This window comes from Arvicanthis niloticus, chromosome 24, assembly GCF_011762505.2.
Source record: "Arvicanthis niloticus isolate mArvNil1 chromosome 24, mArvNil1.pat.X, whole genome shotgun sequence".
Taxonomy (NCBI): Eukaryota; Metazoa; Chordata; class Mammalia; order Rodentia; family Muridae; genus Arvicanthis; species Arvicanthis niloticus.
The window spans coordinates 34,461,598-34,481,851 of NC_133432.1; the positions used below are offsets into that span (position 1 = coordinate 34,461,598).

The window sequence follows — 20,254 nt, forward strand, 5'->3', positions numbered from 1 at the left end:
TCCCCCTGGTCAACATTTAGAGATGGTCTCGACGTTGGCCTTAAAACCTACGACAGTAACCTTGAACTTGGCCATCTGAGACTTTGATGCACAAACTAAAGCCCTCAGGTTGCACTGTGCTTGTGGACCAACAGCAGAGAAAAGAGGCCCTAGATCAGACTGGGAGCCCTTGAGGGGCGATGGCACGAGCAGCTTCCCTGCAGTCTGTGTGGCTTCTGTGCTAGGAAGAGTCCAGTCCCTAAGATATAAGCAAGTGAATGACAGACATCAAGCTGTAGGACGGCTCAGGGTTTGCAGCCCAGTTTCTAGTTGAGTACTTGAGGGGCTGCTGGGCTGGGCCTCCACACAGTACAGCCAGATGCAGGGCCCATGCTCCACCACACCAGCAGCTGCTGTGTGTGCTGTGTGTGCGCTGCTCTAGGAGTGAAGTCGGAAGCCAGAGCCATGGTTACATGAGGCACTCACTCCCTGTAGATGGCGCCACAGCATGGGGCACGGAGGATAGCTTGCACTGGTCTCTCCCCAGTGCCTGCTGCTATGGACACTTGTGTTTACCAGTTTCCGTCAGCCGTGTGGGGTATATAACTAGCATTGCTTGTCAGGAGACTAGGAGATACGCTGGAAGCTTCTGCACTTGGTGGGGCTATGTACAATGTTGGATTTGAGCATTCAAGTAAAACACATAGGATGAAGGTAGAGTTGAATTATCACGGAGGAAAAGTGGTGGGAAGACACATACATGTCAGTGTGTTATGTGTGTGTACAGCCATGTGTATCCACTTACACATGCTTGGTAACACCAGTAAGTAAAAATGTACAAACATGGAAGTGTTGGGAACACAGTTCCCCTGCACAGGGCTGACTGCTGGATTACTGAGCAGAGAATGCCCCGACCCTTTGTAGCAGAATCTCCTGTGACTTCAAGTTTGAAGCATTGCCCTACCTCTGCTAGACCTGCATCTGAGTTTAATGGTGCCCCTGCTGGGCAGCCCAGAACCCAGCTGCTGCTCAGTATGGGTACCTACTGGCCAGGCTCCACAGAAGGGCCTGACAGCCAGGTGCTTTCAGACATCTTGTCAGAAGCAGCAGCTGTAGGAGAAAGAACTGTGACTGGCAGTACTGAGGATGGCAGGGCAAGGGTTCTTTTCCACAGTACAGATTAGTTACAGATAGCATGGCAGAGGAACAGGTGTGTGCCAGAGGCTGCTGCCACAGAGACTGGAGCAGCTCTGCTGAGGAGGAGTCCATGGTTGGAGGGAGGGAAGCAGGAAGTCAGGCAGTTCATTTCCAACTGCTTTTGGCTGTTGCTGGGAAGGCGGCTGCCCAGGACTGCAGGCACCAGTGTAGTTGGAGTCCCCGAGGGGAGAAGAGGCAGCAGACTGCTATCTGAGTTGTGAGCTTGCTGTCACCTGATTTTGTCACAGCCTTGGCCTGGGAGAGCAGCTGAGAAGAACGAGCTTGGCTAGATCTTGGCATGCCTCTCTCTGCTTCTCCTCACTGGAGGAGTTAGGGACATGACGGACAAAACTGAGCCTTTTCTGGGGCCCTGCATGGGATGGGACTTCCCATAAGTCCCTAGTCTCCTGTGTGCAATGGAGTGAGACAGGCCCTGACTGGGGGCAGGACTCTAGTGGGGAAGCTGTGACGTGGAGCAGCAGTTCGGGCCAGGCACCAGGAAGGGTGCTGGGAGACAGGGATGACTCCAGGCTGGGGAAGAGGCAGGAGGGTGTTTGGTGTGGTGGCACCGTGGGGGAGACGGGTTGGGGCTGGCCTGACATCCCTCTGTGCTCTGGAGACCCCTCCCTACCTTGCAGACTCTTCACTCTGTCAGGGTAAAGTTCCCACCACTGTTCCTACTGTCTGCTGTGTCTCTAACCAGAAGCTCCTGCCTCCTGCTGGACGCCCTCTGTGCCTCCCGCAGCCTGCGGCACTTGCAGCTTTACAGTTGCCTGCAGAGCTGTGGAGGCCTCTACTGCAGCCCAGGCGCCTCAGCATGTAGAGAAAGCCAAGCCAGGGCCTTTGTTGGCACTGTCACTTCCATGAGCCTCTGGGGCAAGGAGGGCCCATGGCCTGCTCCCTGCTCCCCTGGAGCCCCTCGGAACCCCTGACTTTGTCAACACAAGCAGCTTTCCCCTTTTGTGTTTCCAAACTTCTTGTCAAAAGCGGAAGCTGTCAGTAGAAATAATTTTGACTGAGAGTAACAAATATGTCAGGGCACAAGGCAGAAAGAAAGAAGGGTTCCTTTCTATAGTAAAGAGCGGGTACAGATAGCTGTGTGTGTGTGTTTGTGTGTGTGTGTGTTAGTTACAGATAACCCTGTGTGTGTGTTAGTTACAGATAACCCTGTGTGTATGTGTGTATTAGTTACAGATAACCCTGTGTGTGTTACAGATAACCCTCTGTGTGTGTGTGTGTGTGTGTGTGAGAGAGTTACAGATAACCCTCTCTGTGTGTGTGTGTTACAGATAACCCTCTGTGTGTATGTGTTACAGATAACCCTCTGTGTGTGTGTGTGAGAGAGTTACAGATAACCCTCTGTGTGTGTGTGTGTGTGTGTGTGTGTAGCTCCAGATCTTGTTAAAAGATTAATTCAGTTTAATTCCCTGGGCCAAGAGTAATTGACTTTGATGGATCCCAGGGCTGCTCAAAGTCCCAGTAATGCGATAACAGCCCTGACGTAACAGGATTAAGCCTGGACCGACCTGTGTGAGCCGGCACTGACTTCATCGTGTTCATTTCATGGGGGAAATATTACACCCATCCATTACAACTAACTTTTCCAGGAAGCAGATTTGAAAGCAGTGTGTGACCTAGGGTGACCCTGGGTGGCCATGGAGAGAGAGCTCCTTCGAGGGTCCTGGGTGGGGGGTGCATGGGGGCCCAGCCCTGCACCCAGCCATCCTGGATGGTCAGGCCTCATGGCTTGCTCTTGACTTATAACTGGTCCGAATGGGATGGTTTGAGAGGAAGGAAGCCCAGTTATGAGCTTGGCTCCTGTGGCCTTTGACCGAGGCAGTGGTGTGGTGGTGGGGGTTCTGGGACCCACTCTGGGCCCTGGGGCTCCAGCTGCCAGGGCACCTGTCTCACAGGGCTCTTCTGCTCCTAGGGGGTCGTGTGAAGACCTGGAAACGGCGCTGGTTCATCCTCACAGATAACTGCCTCTACTACTTTGAGTACACCACGGTGAGTGAGGCCACACACCTCCCAAGTCCTGCAAGGCTCACTCTGTCAGGCCTTGCCTCACGCCTCTCTCTCCTAGGACAAGGAGCCCAGGGGCATCATCCCCCTGGAGAATCTCAGCATCAGGGAGGTGGAGGACCCTCGGAAGCCGGTACGCGGTTCTCTGCGCTTGGGTTCTTCCTTCCACCCCAGATCTTTGCAGCATCCCTCCCATGCCCCAGACACCCCGTGACAGCTCCCTTCTCTTTGTCAGAACTGCTTTGAGCTGTACAACCCCAGTCACAAAGGGCAAGTCATCAAAGCCTGCAAGACAGAGGCAGATGGCCGTGTGGTGGAGGGGAACCATGTTGTATACCGGATCTCTGCCCCCAGCCCTGAGGAGAAGGAGGAGTGGATGAAGTCCATCAAGTGAGTGAGCACAGCCAGGCTGCTCAGTCATGTGGGAGCAGGGGTGTGTTGACACGTGTGTGCATGTCAGTCATGTGGGAGCAGGGGTGTGTTGACACATGTGTGCATGTTAGTCATGTGGGAGCAGGGGTGTGTTGACACATGTGTGCATGTTAGTCATGTGGGAGCAGGGGTGTGTTGACACGTGTGTGCATATCGAATGCCTTTACTCAGTGTGTCAGAAACTTAGCAGGCCAGTCTGGCTACCTCACACTTGAAGCTGCTGCTTGGGAACCTGTGGGGTGCAGTGGGCATCCAGGCCTTCTTGCAGCTACAGCCACCTAACTTCCTTTCTTCCCCAGAGCAAGCATCAGTAGGGACCCATTCTATGACATGTTGGCCACAAGGAAAAGGAGGATTGCCAATAAGAAATAGGTAAATGTCAAGACCCAGACTCCAGCGGATACACTGGCCTCACAGGCGGTAGGACTGGGGGCAGTGTGCTGCCCACGGGTCCTCCAGAACAGCCAGCCAAGGCCCAAGACTCAAGCCTGTGCTTTGGGACATTGGTCAGCTGTGAGCATCTCCTTCCTGCCACCATCCTGGCGTTGACCTTTGGGGACCCTTGTCCACAACAGCACCTGGTGATACAGCCTCCAGATCTGCACAGCCCGAATGGACTCCTTTTCTGGAGCCAGAGCCTCATCCATACCATGCCACACCTGCTCTTTGGGGCAGCACTAGATGTTCTAGAAGTCGCTGTTTTATATCAAAATGGGAAAGGAAAACCTACCACTTTTTTATTCAGAATTTTTCTCAGATATATAGGATTATAGCTTTTATATGCCTTTTTATATTCTGAAAATTATAATGAAAGATACTTAATTTCTAACAGTAGTATTTTTAGAATGGCAGCTATAAACTTAACTCCTGGACACAAGTATATACTGTGCACTGAAAACAGTCTATATATGCAGCCCTAAGCACTTGGGACGGGAGCAGCTGGGGCACAGGCAGCCACTCTGGGTGAAGAGGCAATGGGGTGAGCATGAGGACCCATGTGTGCTTGGGAGACTCAGGTGTGACTGCTACTTCCCCTCACATGCTTCTCTAAGATGAGTCAGTAAGATACGGCTATGGGTCGGGGTGTTTATCTTGTCAGTGCCAAGGCCTGAAGATGGAGTTCTCTCTCTGGAAACAGGCCACTGATGTTTAGAACCACATTAGCCACTTCATATCGGACAGTTCCATGTGGTCCAGCTGCACATGGCTCTTGACTTTGGTACTTTTGTTGCTTGCTGTTTCAAACTTTGGTTAAGTGCTGACATATATTTTGATGTAGTGAGTAGGCAGAAGCAGCCAGAAATAATCCACCTGTCCTCTGGTAGTGCCAAGTTTTCCAACATTTGACATCCTTTTGAGGAGGGGAAAAACTGAAGATGGCACTGAGGGACACCTGTGGCATCTAGACCCCTACATATACCAGCATATGACTTCAGGGCACATGTGCTTGGGCCAAGACTGTTTAAGGCAATAGGGCCCATTCATTGTAGAGAACCTGCTGGAGGCTGCACGTGGCTTATTTGGAAAATGGCTTTCCCCTGCAGACCCTCACCACTCCGTCTGCGCACACACCTGGAGCTTGTGTTCGAAGGGCCCTTGAAAGCCTCCAACCAAACGCCCTTACACAAGGCTTTCAGTTGAGCGGTCTTGAGAAGCCTCTGAGCTTGGTGTAGCTGTTGTCTAAGATGGCACAGGGCATGTGAAGGCAAAGCTCCCTCACGAACCAGACTGAACACTTTTTTGGTTTATTCCCAAGCTTCTTGGCTTTTTTACGTTTACTAATACCTCAAACCTGAAACCCTTGCACTTGGGCTGCCTAGCTAGTGTGTATGCAGCCTGGCTTCCAGTCTTCCATGATCCTTAACCCCTCTTCCCCACTCCCTGCCTTCACCACCTCAGACCCGAACTTACTGCTGGTGGGGCACCTGTTGGGAGGTGGGAACTGGCATGCCTTCAGTCAGCACCACGGTGAGCCAGTCTGATGTTCGACCCAGGTGTGGCCCTGGGCAACAGAGCTCTCTGTTGGATAATGAGGACGGGGACATTAAGCATGAGGCTACTTAATGTTGTCTTTAATGCCGTAGTCATCTTTGAGGGGACCTTACCTTATGGCTGTTGGTGCTAAGAATCCTAAGTTACTGGCTCCTGGAGTATCCCCATGGAGTCACTTAACTCAGGTTATGTTGTGACAGTGTTAACCCCAAGGGCATCTGCCATTCCCAGAGCTTATAAAGGCTCAGGCACTCATGCCCTTCACCCTTTATCTGCACTTGGCAGTGAAGCATTAAGCCCTAACTCTGGCCAAAGACAGTTTCCTGTCCTGCTGGGCCCTGGTCTTCATTTTTGGGTTTCAGAACACTTGATGTGGTACTGCAGTGTAACTAGGAACCGTCTGGAGATGCAGCAGCTTCCTGTGCTTCGTGTCATGATGACTTCAGGGCTACAGGTGTGTTTTGCTGACAAGTTAGGTCGTTACAGACCAGAAACCATAAGTTGTGATTTCTTTTTATCTTAGAAAACATTTCTATTTACAATAAAGTTACTATGTAAATAATGTACATATGTATTAATTCCTTCAGTGTTATACAATGTACATATGCTACATCCTGCATGAAGAAATATCCTATCAATGTTGATATCAGAATTTCTGGCTATTTTATTGCAAAGCAAACAGCTAGTAAAATGGAGGGCCTTACAGCTGTCGGAACTATTGCAAATACTGTGTTCCCTAAATAAAAACATATTGCTAAGACCAAAACTGCCTAAGACTCAATTCTTCAAAACAGACGTGGCTGTGAGCTTGCAGAGGACAGAGTAAAGCTGAGACAGTTGTTTAATTTGCTGCCATTTATATCCTATATAAATCTTACATGCCGTATATATACAGTGGGGCAAGTGCTTTTTTTTTAATCTTAAAAAAACAAAGATCAACTTTAGACATCTCTGAACAACACAAACTGTATAAACCATACAGATTATTCAGATACACACTGTATTAAATACAGTCTTCTCCCCACTCCCGTCTCCTGATGCAGGACCAGTGAATTATAAGTGTCACAGTTTTATAGCATATCCATATTAAAAATAAAATCACAGTATGATTTTTGTCTGTAACTAGAAACTTGAAGGGATCAAGCTGACGACTCAGACTTCAATATCATATTGTCGAAGACGAGACACAGTATAAAAAGTGTTAGGTAAAAAAAACATACTGTAGGCTTTACAAATAATGTCTGGATTATACATTCATAATGCAAATACTCATCATAACTGGTAAATTGATTGGAATAGTTCCACAAAGTTCAAAAACAGAACTTGTCTATAAAATACATCTTCAAATCTTGAATACAACTAAAATGTGAAGCAAATTAGTTTCTAGTATCAGACATTGCAGAGGAAGCCCTCGAAGGTCTCGCTGAGAGCTTGGGTCTTTAAATAAGTCTTTAAATTAAATAGACGCACTGTCGCTTGTCCTTTTGAAGTCCATGGTTCCCAGCTGGCCGTGCACCAGGTGTCTAGCGTGGAGGAACATTACATGAGATACAAGTAGTCAACCTGAGTCTGTGGGAAGCAGCATTTGAGATGGTCTATTCCAGGGCATTATTGTCAGTGTGATTTTATGTACACGGTAATTTACAACGTTCAGCAGTGTAGAAAGTATCCTTTTGGAATAAGGGCAATTAAGAAAAGGTAAAAACTGAAAAAAAAAATGAAAAAAAAAAAAGTTGTCCATGGTAAAATCTGTACAGTATTTACTAAAGAAGCACCACGCAGTTTGGACAGAGTTATTTTCTATGTTTATAATTTAAGCTGGGTTGGGGATGGCTTCTGTTGAAAATGTTGAATCTGAAAGATAAGAGGTGCAGGCATTAGCTGAACAGAGGCCGGGCTCACTCTCTCTGGATGTGTCCCCAAGGCTTTTGAGAAGTTCCTGAAATGGACTCTTTACCTTCCTGGATTGCAGCAGGGAACCCTGGGATGCCAGGGCAGCGCCATCTGCTGGGCCCCACAGCTCAAATCGCCTCAGACCTCAGATACCACTTGGACTGGGCAGAGAGGAGGAGAGACTTACAGTCTTTGTCTCCATGACACAGACAAGTCTGTTAATTAGCTGCAAGCTGAGCTGTTGTAGCCGCTCATTCTACAGCCTCTTCTGACTGTCCTCCTTCACAAAATACAGGCTCTGAGTTCCTGTGTCTCAGGGCCACACAGTAAAACACCAGCATCAGGAACCAGAAGATAGCCCTGACCCTTGCGTGGTCTCTCTGCTCTCAGATACCTAAACCCATTTCTTAGCACAACTTCCACATCTGGATGCTAACTAGTGACTGAGTGGGTGCTAGAGGCACAGACATGCCAGGACCCTTCCCTTCCCCACCCCCAGTCTTCTTCACAAGGAAACCCACCCATCTCCACCCAGCACTTCCACAAATGACCAAACACAGGATAACTGCTTACCGTAATTTTGTTGTTTTGAGGCCAAAGCTTTTAGTCACCTAGAAGGCAAAGCGGGGAAACAATTTTCTTATGGCTGTGTACCTGCAGACTAACCATAATCAATCCTACAGCTCGTTACCAGCCACTGAAAACTGACTCCTATAGCAGGATGAGCTGGCAGTACCACAATCACAGGCACAGGAAGGTCAAGAGCCACACAGGACCAGGTCTCGCCCCCAGCACAGTGGATGAACATTCTTTCAAGCTGAAGAAATGGGCTGAGAGTCATACAAAGAACTGGAGGAAGGGCTGGTGTCTTTCAAGAAAGGGTCAATGGTCAGGCCCCAGAGTGTGCAGAGGCGTTTAGCTGCAGACCCAGCTGCAGTGTGCAGATGGACTACCAGGGAACAAAAGATTCCTCTTGGAGCCACCAAAATGCCTGCGTCTCTGTAGCAACACACGTCCTTTATTTGTCATCATGATCTTTGGGTGAATCTTTGAGACAGAATTGTCAAGCTTTTTATATCAAGGGCTAGGTGATGAAAAACATTTCAGTACAGAGGCCCGGTCTCAGCGCTACTGAGTGGCACCAAAGCTAACACAAAGCACATGGGCATCCACGGTCGACCAACACTGACACTCCAAATCCAAACAGTGCTTCACGGGAACAAATACCAGCCGTCCACTTTTAACTGTTAAGAGCCATTCAAACTTCAGGTTAGACTGGCTGCAGGTGGCTAGCCTCTGCTCTAGCCCCACTGACATCCACAGCCCACGCAGCTCTTACAAGCCCAATGCTCCTCTCTAGAAAAAATGTTCACAGAGGAGCAGCCACGCACACTGTAATCCCAGCATTCAGGATGCTGACATACAACTGTGAGTCCTAGGCTAGCCTGGACTACATAGGAAGAGCAAGGCATAGGGGCTGCTGTGTACTGACCTACTCATTTAGGGAGAAGTCATCAGCAAGAAGCACCCCAGAAACCAGCAGCCTGAAGGATAGCAGAGCCCCACACTGTACCTACACCTCTAGAGAGCACCCTATTCACTTAGGACTTAGAAGCATTTAGGGGTTCAGAGATGAGTACCACACAGAGATGTACACGTGTGCATGTACATTAAGACATACACGGGCACAGATTGCTTTAAAAGCCAAAGTTCTACTGTGTGACACTCAGACGATTGAAGTTCCGGGGGTCTGAGTACACAAGTTGTGCTGGGCCTAGCTCTATGCAACCTTAGGCTTTCCAAAGAGCTGGTCACTCCCAGCCAGAGATCAAAGCACAGCTCTGCTCATGGGCTGGGCTTGTTCTGGGGAGTCTTGTCCACTCTCATATCCTTGTGTTTATCACCTTTCCCAAACCCTTCACCGAGAGCTGTGTCCTAACTTCCCTTACCCTGGCCATACTCTGACAGATGGCATCTGTCAGGCCGGCTTTCCATCCTTAAATGCTTCGTTTTCTCTCGGAAAGGGCCACTGTCTTCCACAGGCCGACCATCAGCCAGTAGAAAGGTATCCTCTGTTCTCCGGAAATGGCCAACGGCCTCATAGCTTGAGAGCTTCGGTAAATGCATCTCAACATCTTTTATAAAGTCCTCCGACTTCCTTGAATGCCTTTTCTTTTTCTTCTTTTTCTTCCGGTGTCTATGGAGATCAGCATCAGAGTATGCTCCTGAAAAGTCGGATTCTTGCTGGTGCCTGCAGAAGAAGCAGGCAAGTTCAGCACCAAGGAAAACTGCCGTCCAGGCTCCCTGTCCCCAGGATGGGGGTAAGGACATGTGGGCAAATACCTCCTGCGAACCAGCGTGTGCTTTCTTTTCATGGAAACAAGTGTTAGGCACAGTCTTCAAGTACAATGCCACACACCCCAGCACGGCTCTGCCCTACTCTGCCGTGTGTTCAGGCACAGGACAGAAGGCAGGCAGCTGGAATTTGCAGCTGGTTACACAAGACTGCGGCAGTCTTCTCCCAGTTTATCATTAAGTGATATTAGCTAACAACAACCCAGGAGCACACTCATGCTTACCAATCAGACATCCCTTAAGACAATCGCCAACAGTTAAGCTCCCAAGTTATGCAAAACCAATCAATCAGGTGTTGCGCCACAGCCCGTAAGCCCAGCACTGGGGACACTGAGGCAAGAGGATCTAAGTTTGAGGCCAGCTCAGGCCTCAAAAAGATACAAAAAACATTTAGACTTCAAAATGAGAACTGGTGGTCTAAGAAGGAGACAAAAGCCAAAGAGATAAATGGTGTGTCTCAAGCTCACGCTAAGCAGGCAAACGGCAGGAAGAAAATACAACAGTGACAAGAATACAATAAATGACATGGGAAGGCCTGGAAGAGCTGTTAGGGGGAGTAACAACTTCCAAGCTGTGTGAACTTTTAGAGATGTAAACTAATAGAACCCCTAAACTCAGGAGAGTGACACATAGACTGCTGGAGCAGTGCCCAGCACGGACTCGGTGCCAGGACAGAGCGGGCATCCCCATGGCCGACCCTCACCTGCTGTCTCTATCCCGATGTTTATCTTTGGACTTCTTTTTCTTTTTAGACTTTTTGTGCTTCTTCACGCGGGGCTCTTCTAGCGCGTCCTTCTCCAGGCTTTTGTGGACTTTCTTTTCTAGACGGCCATTATTACTTTCTAGAGTCTCATACCTCCGTTTCCGCGACTTGACACTTTGGTGTTCATGAAAGCGCTCCGGGAGACTGTGGCTGCTCTTCTGCACACTGACGGCAGCCTTCTCTTGGAGATGCCTCTCGAGGGGCAGAGCAAGGCTAGGGGCCTCTCGGGGGCTGTGGAAGTGAGGCCGTTCCTTGCTCCGGGATTGCAACTCCCAGCCCTTGCGGCCCCAGTAGCTGTCCTTGTGTGGCCGTCCAGACTGGACAAGGCGTTCATGCTCACGACCATGCAGAGGCCGCCACTCACGGGCCTCGTACAGGCCCGTGTACCTGTCATAGTAATACCTGCACTTGTCCCACCGCATCTTGTCTGGGTAGAATCTCTCCCTGACCCAGGCATGCTCGTTTTCTAAATGGTGGCACCGGCTCCAGTCCTGCTCCAGGCCACTCCTAATCCGTGAATGATGGTGGCTGTACCTGCTCAGGGAGCGGCGCTCAGGGCTGGCTCTGTCACCGTGGCCCAGGTGCTGGGCCCCATTGCAGTTTGTATTAGCAGGGTGGCGTTCCTGCTTGGGCCGCTCTCGGCTGGAACAGCGCCTCTTCTTATGGTGATGGTCCTCTGGCCGGGGCCTGCTGTCCCTCACGTGCTCCCCACTAGAGGACCGGTCTCTCCGGCTTCGATAATGTCCTCGGTCCACTTTCCGAAGGATGCTCATCTTCTCCTTGGCTGGGGAAGGCTCCTGAGCTTTAGGTCCCACACTGCCTCCATCCCCTCGGTCCCCAACAGCCTGCTCGGCAGCCCCTTCACAGGAACTGGTGGTGGTCCTGTCAGGCTGAGGAGGCATTGTGTCAGCAGAGACCGCCGAGCTTCTGGAAGAGTCTTCTGCCTCCTCTGACCCCTCTGTGCTGAGGTAAAGGAAGAGTTTCTGCTCACACCCATCACCTGTGAGTCCTGAGGGAGCAGGGCTCAGCCTCTCCACCACTTCAGCCGAGGCAGAGTCCTGAGAGGTCTCAGCTGTATCGTCTTTCACCGCTTGGGTTGGCTGGCTCGAGTTGGCAGTCAAGTCTCCAGGGTCACACGATTCGGGCACTGGGGCATCCCCCAAGGTAGTACCGGTGCTGTTACAAAGAGCAGGGATGGAAGGCAAATCCTCCACAGGTTCGGCTGAGACAACAACAGATGAGTCTTCTTTGGTACAGCTGATGGTAGGCTCCAGGGGTGACGGGGTGGAAGCGGTCGTTACGCTCCCATTGGTGACTGCCTCCGGTATCTCAAGGGGACTGGTCTCATCACTGATGGGCTCTGGTTGTGAAACAGGGTCCTTTGGAGAGCTTCCCCCTGTCGTAGTCCAACTACAGGAAGACAAAGAAACCAAGTCATAGTCGGCCTGACTGCCACACGGGACTGCACGACAGTTCTACTCAACACCCTGCAACTTAACTATCTGACAAACCCAGTATCAAGCTAATCATTCCTGGAAACCAAGTTTTTCTTTTCTCTCATTCAGAAGAAAAAAAAAAAAAAAGTATTTAGGACTATCTTCTGTTTTCACAACTCTGCAGTTCTAGACACCTCATACTTTCAGCTAAGTATCTTCATCATCTAAAAGGCCAAGTGTACACAGGAATGGAAGCTACACATACTTGTAACCCCAGCATTTGTGAAACTGGGCAAGAATTTGAAACAAGACTGATCTACATAGTGAGTTCCAGGCCAGCCTGTGCACTACATAGTGAGTTCCAGGCCAGCCTGCACTACACAGTGAGATCCAGGCCAGCCTGCACTACACAGTGAGATCCAGGCCAGCCTGTGCACTACATAGTGAGTTCCAGGCCAGCCTGTGCACTACATAGTGAGTTCCAGGCCAGCCTGCACTACACAGTGAGATCCAGACCAGCCTGCACTACACAGTGAGATCCAGACCAGCCTGCACTACACAGTGAGATCCAGGCCAGCCTGCACTACACAGTGAGATCCAGGCCAGCCTGCACTACACAGTGAGATCCAGACCAGCCTGCACTACACAGTGAGATCCAGGCCAGCCTGCACTACACAGTGAGATCCAGGCCAGCCTGCACTACACAGTGAGATCCAGGCCAGCCTGCACTACACAGTGAGATCCAGACCAGCCTGCACTACACAGTGAGATCCAGGCCAGCCTGCACTACACAGCGAGATCCTGTGTGAACAAATCCGGGGCTGGTGCTTGTGGCTCAGTTGGCAGTGCTCACCCGGCACAAACAAAGGCCCAAGTTGTGTCCCCAGTACTAATACACCAGGTGTGGTGGTCACACCCAGTGGCATGGGTCTCCTACCTCTCTTCCCCCGCTGGACCCTTTGTCTGGTTGGTAAGCTTGAAGGTCTCAAGGATTCTGTCTTCAGGAACAGACTGCAAAGGAGCAGGCATCACCTACAATGAAACAAAGGTATGTCAGCACCCGCAGCCAGTTCTGTGCCTGCTGAAATCCAGCTAAGTGAGCTAGGAGGGCTGAAACCTCCCTCCCTGACACTCACCTTTCCAGGAAGACCATTAAGTTTGGAAAAGAGGTTTTCTGTGTGTAGATCGGGCTGGCCCTGGCAGCTGGCACTGTCCGATGCCAGGCTTCTCTCTGGCGAGTCACTGTCTGCACTATTAGCACCGTTTAGCAGGACTGACTCTTGAAGCTCGTGAGGGGAAGCCTGAGCATCCTCATCTGCAGCAGCTTCCGGCCTGTCCGAGTGAGCGCTGGCCATCATGTCCACACCGTTCTCCTTGGCCAGCCCCTTCGACTCCTCATCAGACTCTTCTGAGGACTCGGCCCCATAGGGGACGAGCACACTGGAGCCCACCTTAGCCTTGCCGTTCACCATGGGCTTGGGACAGGACTCACTGGGGGAAACTGATTTTGCTACTTTATTAGAAACTGGTGTGGTGGGTACGTTCGAGGTAGACTGTATTGCAGAAGGGTTAGTGATGGTGGAAGAGGGTGCTGCCTTGCTAGGGGCCTCCAGACAAGTGCCATGGAGGTTGTTATTTAGCTGTGCCTGACCTTGGCGAACAGGCAACTTGTTGTGAATACTGATGGTAATTTTTTGTTTCTTGGGGTGTTCTGGAATAACTGAGGGCCTGTTAACAGACCAGTTCTGCACAGAAGTTGAAGCAGTAGCAGGACTGGCCCTATTGACGCTGGTGTTTCCATTAGGGCTTGACACAGAACTACTTGGTGTGTCTTTCACCGGCGTGGTGCCATTCAAGTGTGGTGTGTTCTAGAAGAAGGAAGAGAACAGTTGGGTCAGCACTCTGGACACAGGGTGTACAGTGGTTAGGTAACTGACAAGCTTCACCTCGGTAAAACACCCACTATTCTCTCATCTGTTCATGAGGCCAAACCCTTTTACACTGCCACACTCCTAAGATGACCCCACAGACATGAACAAAATATTTCTCAAAGAGCTTCACTTCCCGTGTCCGACTTTAATAAAGAAGCCAACTATTTAGCCCGTAAGAAGTGTGGAAGTGCATAGTAAGTGGGGCCTGTGACAGAGTCCTTAAGAGGCCATGGGATTAGGCACCCATCCCTAGGCCTCTGTGACAGAGGGCTGCAGTGCCCTCAAGCAGGAAGCTCAGCTGTAGACGAGGCTCTAACTGCAGTGATACCAGGTTTGGATTCAAGCAGAAAGGCAATGAACCCTAATTCTCAAGTGTTACCTTCATCACATGGGAAGGCAGCTGGGGCCCAATGAACCCCGGTGCCGCCTGCTTGTTGTTGACTACCCGCTGACTGATTCCTGGGCGGGGAGAAGACTGGCCGGGGCTATGGGTAGGATGAGTGGGTTCCCCTCCATTTTTCACATCATGGGACCTGGGGACATAGAATAAAATGGCTTGTGTGAGGAAGGACATGTCCTTAGAAGACTAATTTGCAAATTCAACACTACTCAGCCTGTGAGACACAGAAACTGGAGCTTCCACACCACCTCAGAGCTATGCACATCACCTCCATTAGGGGCTGCATGATGAAGGCAGGACACAGGGACCTGACTCAGTGACACACCCCCTTCCCACCTAAGACACATTATATGGCCCTGGCTATTTTGGAACTGGGTGTATAGGCTAGGCTGGCTTCGAATACACAGAGATCCACCTGCCTCTGCCCCTCTGCCCCTCTGCCCCTCTGCCCCTCTGCCTCTGAGTGGTGCTATGTGCCACCACACCTAGCACCAAATGAGTCAGCAAAATGTTTCAGTCTGGGATTTTCTGTTGTTAAGTTACTGTCTTTTTGTTACTGTTTTGGAGGTCTCATTCTGAAGCTCTGGATGGCTTGGAACTCACTCATGTAGTTTTCACTGGCCTCAAACCTGAGGCAGTCCGCCTGTCTGAGGATGAGACTGCATGCTTGACTCCCAACTGATGTTTTGAACTATATATCCTGATAGTTCTGCTACCTGAAAAACTATTTTTCTGTTTATGTTTTCAATTATAAACACATACCATTATAGAAAACCTGTAATATCCAAAACAGGTACTCAGAGAACTGTCACTGGGCCCACACCTCCCTTCTGGTTTACATTATCCCACAGGCTCTTTGCCCACTGTTTTGTTCAATACCTACATTTAATATCTCAACTTGTTTCCCTTCCATATATATCATGCACTTTCCCAGAACATTTTTTAAAAGGTTTTATTATGCAAACCATGCAAACCATTCTTAGCAGAAAGATCAAGAAATCAAGGTCAGCCTGCATAACAGTCAGACCCTCATCTCCTTCAACTTCCTAAAGAAACAAACAAACAAACACACACACACTGCTCTTAACACTGCTGCAGTAGTTCAACATGTGGACATGATCATTCTGTGGTGGGTGACTATCTGTGAATAGCCTTAATTTTCAGTCATGTGGGATACCTCTGGGGCTATGGCAGTGACTGACAGAAGGCTTGGCCCTGGTTCTAACCCAAGTACCTTACAAAGAGAAAAGCCAGCCTGGGGCAGGCATCACATTTCTCTAGAGAGAGAGCTTGGATCTATAGCAGCCAGACACTGGTGCTGGCAGGGTCTGACTAGAGGCTTGTGCTCAAGCTGGTGAGGTACTGGGCTGAGAGCAACAGGGGCTAAGAGCCCATTCCTATGGCTTCCACTGTCCCTAGACCACTCCTCAGGGCTTTTCCTGCCTTCTACACTGACAAACACATCACTCAGAATGCTCAGGTGCATGGCAACTCGTGTTTAACTTGCTGTTTGTAGAAAATAGCTCAAAATTAAACTTAAATCTACAGACGAGGGGGAAAGAAATCAATACAACAGCAAAGCTGATGACTTGTTTCTAAAGCAGTACCTGATGTAAAAGAGCACGTAAGCTTGCTGGTTAAGCACCGATCTGATATCACTGGTGGACACGATGGAGTCATTCATCTGATACCAGAGGCCATTGCTAGCCTGCAGAGAGACAGAGGATGGGGGTAGTAGTTGGATTTAGTCTGATGTCAAAAAACAGCTAAGAAAAATAGGCCTTCGCACCTCACTGTGAAGCTTCACTGTTTACCCCATGAATACAGTGCTGTCCCATAGCAGACTTACCCACCCAACAGCTTACCTTGATGTAGCAGAAGTAGTGGCCAGCATGACAGTTAAAACCAGTGTGCACCAGCACAGCATACAAAACATAAATAATTGGTTCTCCATTGGGCTGAGACATATAGGGCCGAATATCAAGGTACTCCGGATATTTCACATCCTAAAAAATAAATGGAAAAAAGAGAAAGTTCTGCCATTTTTGAAGACACAGGTACTCCATGTTTTCAGTTACAGACATAACTCCTAAGGAGGGTGTTTGAGGAAGGGACTTGCAATACCTACAACTGTTGACCTCAGAAACCTAATGCATGGAATAGAAGGGACCTGAGGAAAACCCCACTGTTTTTATCTGCCATCAATGAGGAAGGATTCTCACTGTCAATGTTCAACAAATGTAACAACAGGTTACGGTAACAGCTCTAGACATTATTCATAACTTTTTTATCTTAAGTGACTTGAGCATGTGTTCTATCTCTTGTACATTACTGTGTATCTTAGCCATTTCACCCTTCATTAATTGGGAAGAAAAGAGGGGAAAACTCAATATACAGAGATGAGATCAATCATGAATCATGTACATACCTTAGCAATTTTTCCACCGGTAAAGTTGGCAAAACGCTTCAGTGAAATGGTAAGAACATTAGAGGACCTATGGATGGTGAATCTCTTTGAAGCTGGAACCATTTTTTTGCACCTTGAAGCACAGGAAGGAAGGGTTAGGATACTCAGGGTAGGAAGGTCTCAAGTGTTTTGGTTTTTACTTTCTAAAACACCTTACATTAAGACTTTAAAACAAGGGCTGGAGAGATGGTTCAGCAGTGAAGAGCGCTGACAGAGTTCAATTCCTGAGTTCAATTCCTAGCAACCACATGGCAGCTCACAACTGTCTGTAACTCCTGTTCCAGGATATTAGATACCCTCACAAACACACACACAAAGAGTCAAATCACCAATGTACAAATAATAACAATTTTTTAAAAATTAAAACAAGGAAACTAAACAAAACCAACAATAAACCATCCCCTTGGACCAACAGTCAGAATTGTAAAATTAAAAATTCCATGAGGCCTACAGGTCAGTAGTGGAACATTCGCTTAGTATGCACAAGGGCCCAGGTTCAGTTCTAACACCCACATACAGAGTAGTAATAATAATTACAGGGGTAACTGACCAATAACATGGAAGAGATGTAAGCTGGCAGTTCAGAATAATCAAAGATCAAAAGCCAGGCTGGGCCTGACAGAAGACCCTGCCTTTAAAAATACAAGCACTCAATAAACAATGACATTAAATGGCTAACAGCATTTGCCTATCACATGTTGAGACTCTGGACTCAACACCCATTACCCAAACCAAAAGAACAAAGAAAAAAAAAAAAAACCACTAAAAAAGCACAGAAAACTGAGCCAATTTCTAAACTGGAATCATGTTGGGAAGCAGGAAGCAGCCCGTCCAGCACCCAGGCATACATACTTGCTACATTTGTAGGAGTTTTCTCCATCCAGTTGTTCCGGCTTCACAAACTGCTCTAACGCCTTGGTAACACTCTGTGCAGCCTAGGAAAGGGGTATAAACATCACTTCAGCATGCATCCTGCCACAGGCTGAGATGGACAGACAGATGAAATGTGCATGCACGCACGCATGCAGATGCACACTTACACAGACATTGAAGATTGTAAACATTTTTTTTTTTTAAAGCAAGCAATCTACTTTAGAGCAGTACATAGGTCACAGTACTAAAGAATGAGTTCTGAGAGGCAGGTTTTGCATTTCTCTAAAATAGTTCTTCTTTATTTAGGAAGCACAAAACAATCTATAATCAGAAAAACAAAAGCTCCAAGCAACAACAAAAAATGTGTGTGAAACAAATTCAATGAGCTAGTTTCTAAGAGTAACAACTGTCTGACTGCTCTGAGAATATAAAGTCCAAGGTGACAGAGGAGGCTTTAACCTTACTACTGTTAACTTCTGAGCTCACCTTAATCTCCAATGTTATGTCCAGGTATGGATCGAAGGTATCCGAAACACCTTTGCAATTTAAACATTTAACTGAAATAAAAGAAAATATGAACAGTGAGAAAGGTCTACTTATTGCCTTACCAACTACTGAAAGAACAGAAAACACTTCAAAATAAAGAACTGCAGAATACAACTTTTATTACAGTGAAAAAGCAATTGTTAATAAATACTCTGTACTGTGGGCAAAAGTGCACTGAGACTAGCCCCTGTGAGCTCCTGGCTGGCGTATAAATTGCTATACCCTCTGGATACTGTATGACTCAGAAATACCCTCAACACACAGCTGCACACATGAAGGAACATGCATTTGGGTAAATAGAAACTGACTTATCCTCAATAGGAAAGAATATGGAACTGACTTCTTACATCCCTGTGTTCATACATAAGATTTCTTTTCTTTTTTTCTTTCTTTTTTTTTTTTTTTTTTTTTTTTTTTTTTTTTTTTTGGTTTTTTCAAGACAGCGTTTCTCTGTGTAGCCCTGGCTGTCCTGGAACGCACTCCGTAGACCAGGCTGGCCTCGAACTCAGAAATCCACTTGTCTCTGCCTCCCAAGTGCTGGGATTAAAGGCAAGCGCCACCACTGCCCGGCTCACACATAAGATTTCTAACAGTAAGAGAAATATGAAAATTGTATGCACAGTATGCTCCCAACTTGCGCATGCATAAAGAAGCACCAGAAGGCTACACTGTAAACAGAAGTCTGAGCAGACCTGGGATCTACTTTTCAATATTATCCTGCCCCTATTGTTAACATTTAAAACTGTAATCATGTATGTTATGATGAACCTTCAAACAAAATTTTACCTCGGGATCTTAGGTAGCCTCCAAATATCTGGCAGACCAGGGTGGTGGCCTGGGTGTGTCTGTCTAATCTGAAAAACAGGTAGACATGACATGAGAAGAGAGCCTGGCACACACTGCTGTGGATACTGTTCTAAATTTTAAATCTATGCTTATACAGCAACAAGAATTCAGAGGAGAATCACAAATGACAATGTCAGAATGGGTTGCAGCTAGAGACATGAAGAGGACACAGGCACTCTGTCATGAGGGGACTTGAGGCAGAGAATGGCGAAGACACCCTCTGTTTATGAAACCTGGCCTTCATTTCTTTCCCAAGGCTTGACAAGAGGAGCCGAAGGCAGAACCTTCCTCTGCTCAGCCCTAGCGTTCAACCAATCCTTCCATCCGAGAAAGACAGTGAGGAGCCAGGTGTAGCCGTGCGTGGCTGTCTGCAGCACAGCAGGTGCCTCGGCACCTCCATCTTCAGTCCTCAGGCTGCATTTGGGTTTTAAGAAACTACACAACTGCTGAGGCAGAGTTAGGGGCAGATTGTTGAGTCTGAAGGTGAACAAGGAAACCATTAAGCATGACTACTACCTTCAGATCTGGGAACTAAACAGCAACAAGACTGAAGCCTATGGCCCCAGCATCTAAGAGCAACAAAGTCAACGGGTTCTAGTACACATATTGTTTGAAGATTATGCAAATCTTGGGAAAAGTCGATGAGACACAAGGCAGAGTGGACTGCTCTGTGCACCCTCGTGGGGACGGGCTGGGTGACGACCTGACGAGGCAGCCTACACTCTGCTCCACTTACTTATTGCTGCCATTTAAACACGCTTTCTGCATGGCATCAACCGTGTACTGAAGAAATTCATGGGCATCTTCTTGGTTTCCAAAACGGAAGTGTCTAGCTATACCTGTAAGATTTGGAGAAAGACAAGGCTTTGTTATAACATACCTTATGCTACAGCAATACCCCTAAAGGCAACACCTTGAAGTATATGCCTGGAAAAGTCCCAGAATGATTTGTTTGTCTTGAGGCTGAGTCTTATGTCTTATGTATCTCCATCAGGCCTCAAACTCTCCAAGTAATTGAAGATGACCTTGAACTTCTGATCCTCCTGCCTTCAGTTTCCAAGTGTGCATCACTGCACTCAGGTAATCTCTGACTTTCAGCAGCTTTTTAAGCAAAAGGATTAT

At 48.2% G+C, this 20,254-nt stretch overlaps 2 protein-coding genes across 6 annotated transcripts in view; one reads left to right on the forward strand and one right to left on the reverse strand.

Moving 5' to 3' along the window:
* Cyth3 (cytohesin 3) overlaps positions 1 to 6,388 on the forward strand; it is a 93,426-nt gene extending 87,038 nt beyond the window's left edge. The window contains exons 10-13 of the mRNA XM_076923611.1: positions 3,107 to 3,183; positions 3,260 to 3,331; positions 3,434 to 3,588; positions 3,930 to 6,388. Coding sequence (XP_076779726.1) covers positions 3,107 to 3,183; positions 3,260 to 3,331; positions 3,434 to 3,588; positions 3,930 to 4,002 — 377 coding nt within the window. The 3' untranslated portion in view covers positions 4,003 to 6,388. The remainder of the gene's footprint in view (positions 1 to 3,106; positions 3,184 to 3,259; positions 3,332 to 3,433; positions 3,589 to 3,929) is intronic.
* Positions 6,389 to 6,445: 57 nt separating this feature from the next.
* Positions 6,446 to 20,254, reverse strand: part of Usp42 (ubiquitin specific peptidase 42) — a 39,352-nt gene continuing 25,543 nt past the window's right edge. For 3 of the 5 annotated variants that reach the window (XM_076923607.1, XM_076923606.1, XM_076923608.1), the window contains 14 exons: positions 19,869 to 19,971; positions 19,073 to 19,140; positions 18,227 to 18,297; positions 17,720 to 17,802; positions 16,829 to 16,940; positions 16,266 to 16,406; positions 16,008 to 16,108; positions 14,380 to 14,533; positions 13,206 to 13,937; positions 13,007 to 13,101; positions 10,574 to 12,043; positions 9,465 to 9,766; positions 8,089 to 8,126; positions 6,446 to 7,476 (listed from right to left, as the gene is read on the reverse strand). In XM_076923607.1, coding sequence (XP_076779722.1) covers positions 8,119 to 8,126; positions 9,465 to 9,766; positions 10,574 to 12,043; positions 13,007 to 13,101; positions 13,206 to 13,937; positions 14,380 to 14,533; positions 16,008 to 16,108; positions 16,266 to 16,406; positions 16,829 to 16,940; positions 17,720 to 17,802; positions 18,227 to 18,297; positions 19,073 to 19,140; positions 19,869 to 19,971 — 3,440 coding nt within the window. In that variant the 3' untranslated portion in view covers positions 6,446 to 7,476; positions 8,089 to 8,118. Of the gene's footprint in view, positions 7,477 to 7,579; positions 7,677 to 8,088; positions 8,127 to 9,464; positions 9,767 to 10,573; positions 12,044 to 13,006; positions 13,102 to 13,205; positions 13,938 to 14,379; positions 14,534 to 16,007; positions 16,109 to 16,265; positions 16,407 to 16,828; positions 16,941 to 17,719; positions 17,803 to 18,226; positions 18,298 to 19,072; positions 19,141 to 19,868; positions 19,972 to 20,254 lie in introns of those variants that run through there. The other 2 variants (XM_076923610.1, XM_076923609.1) reach the window with 2 other exon arrangements.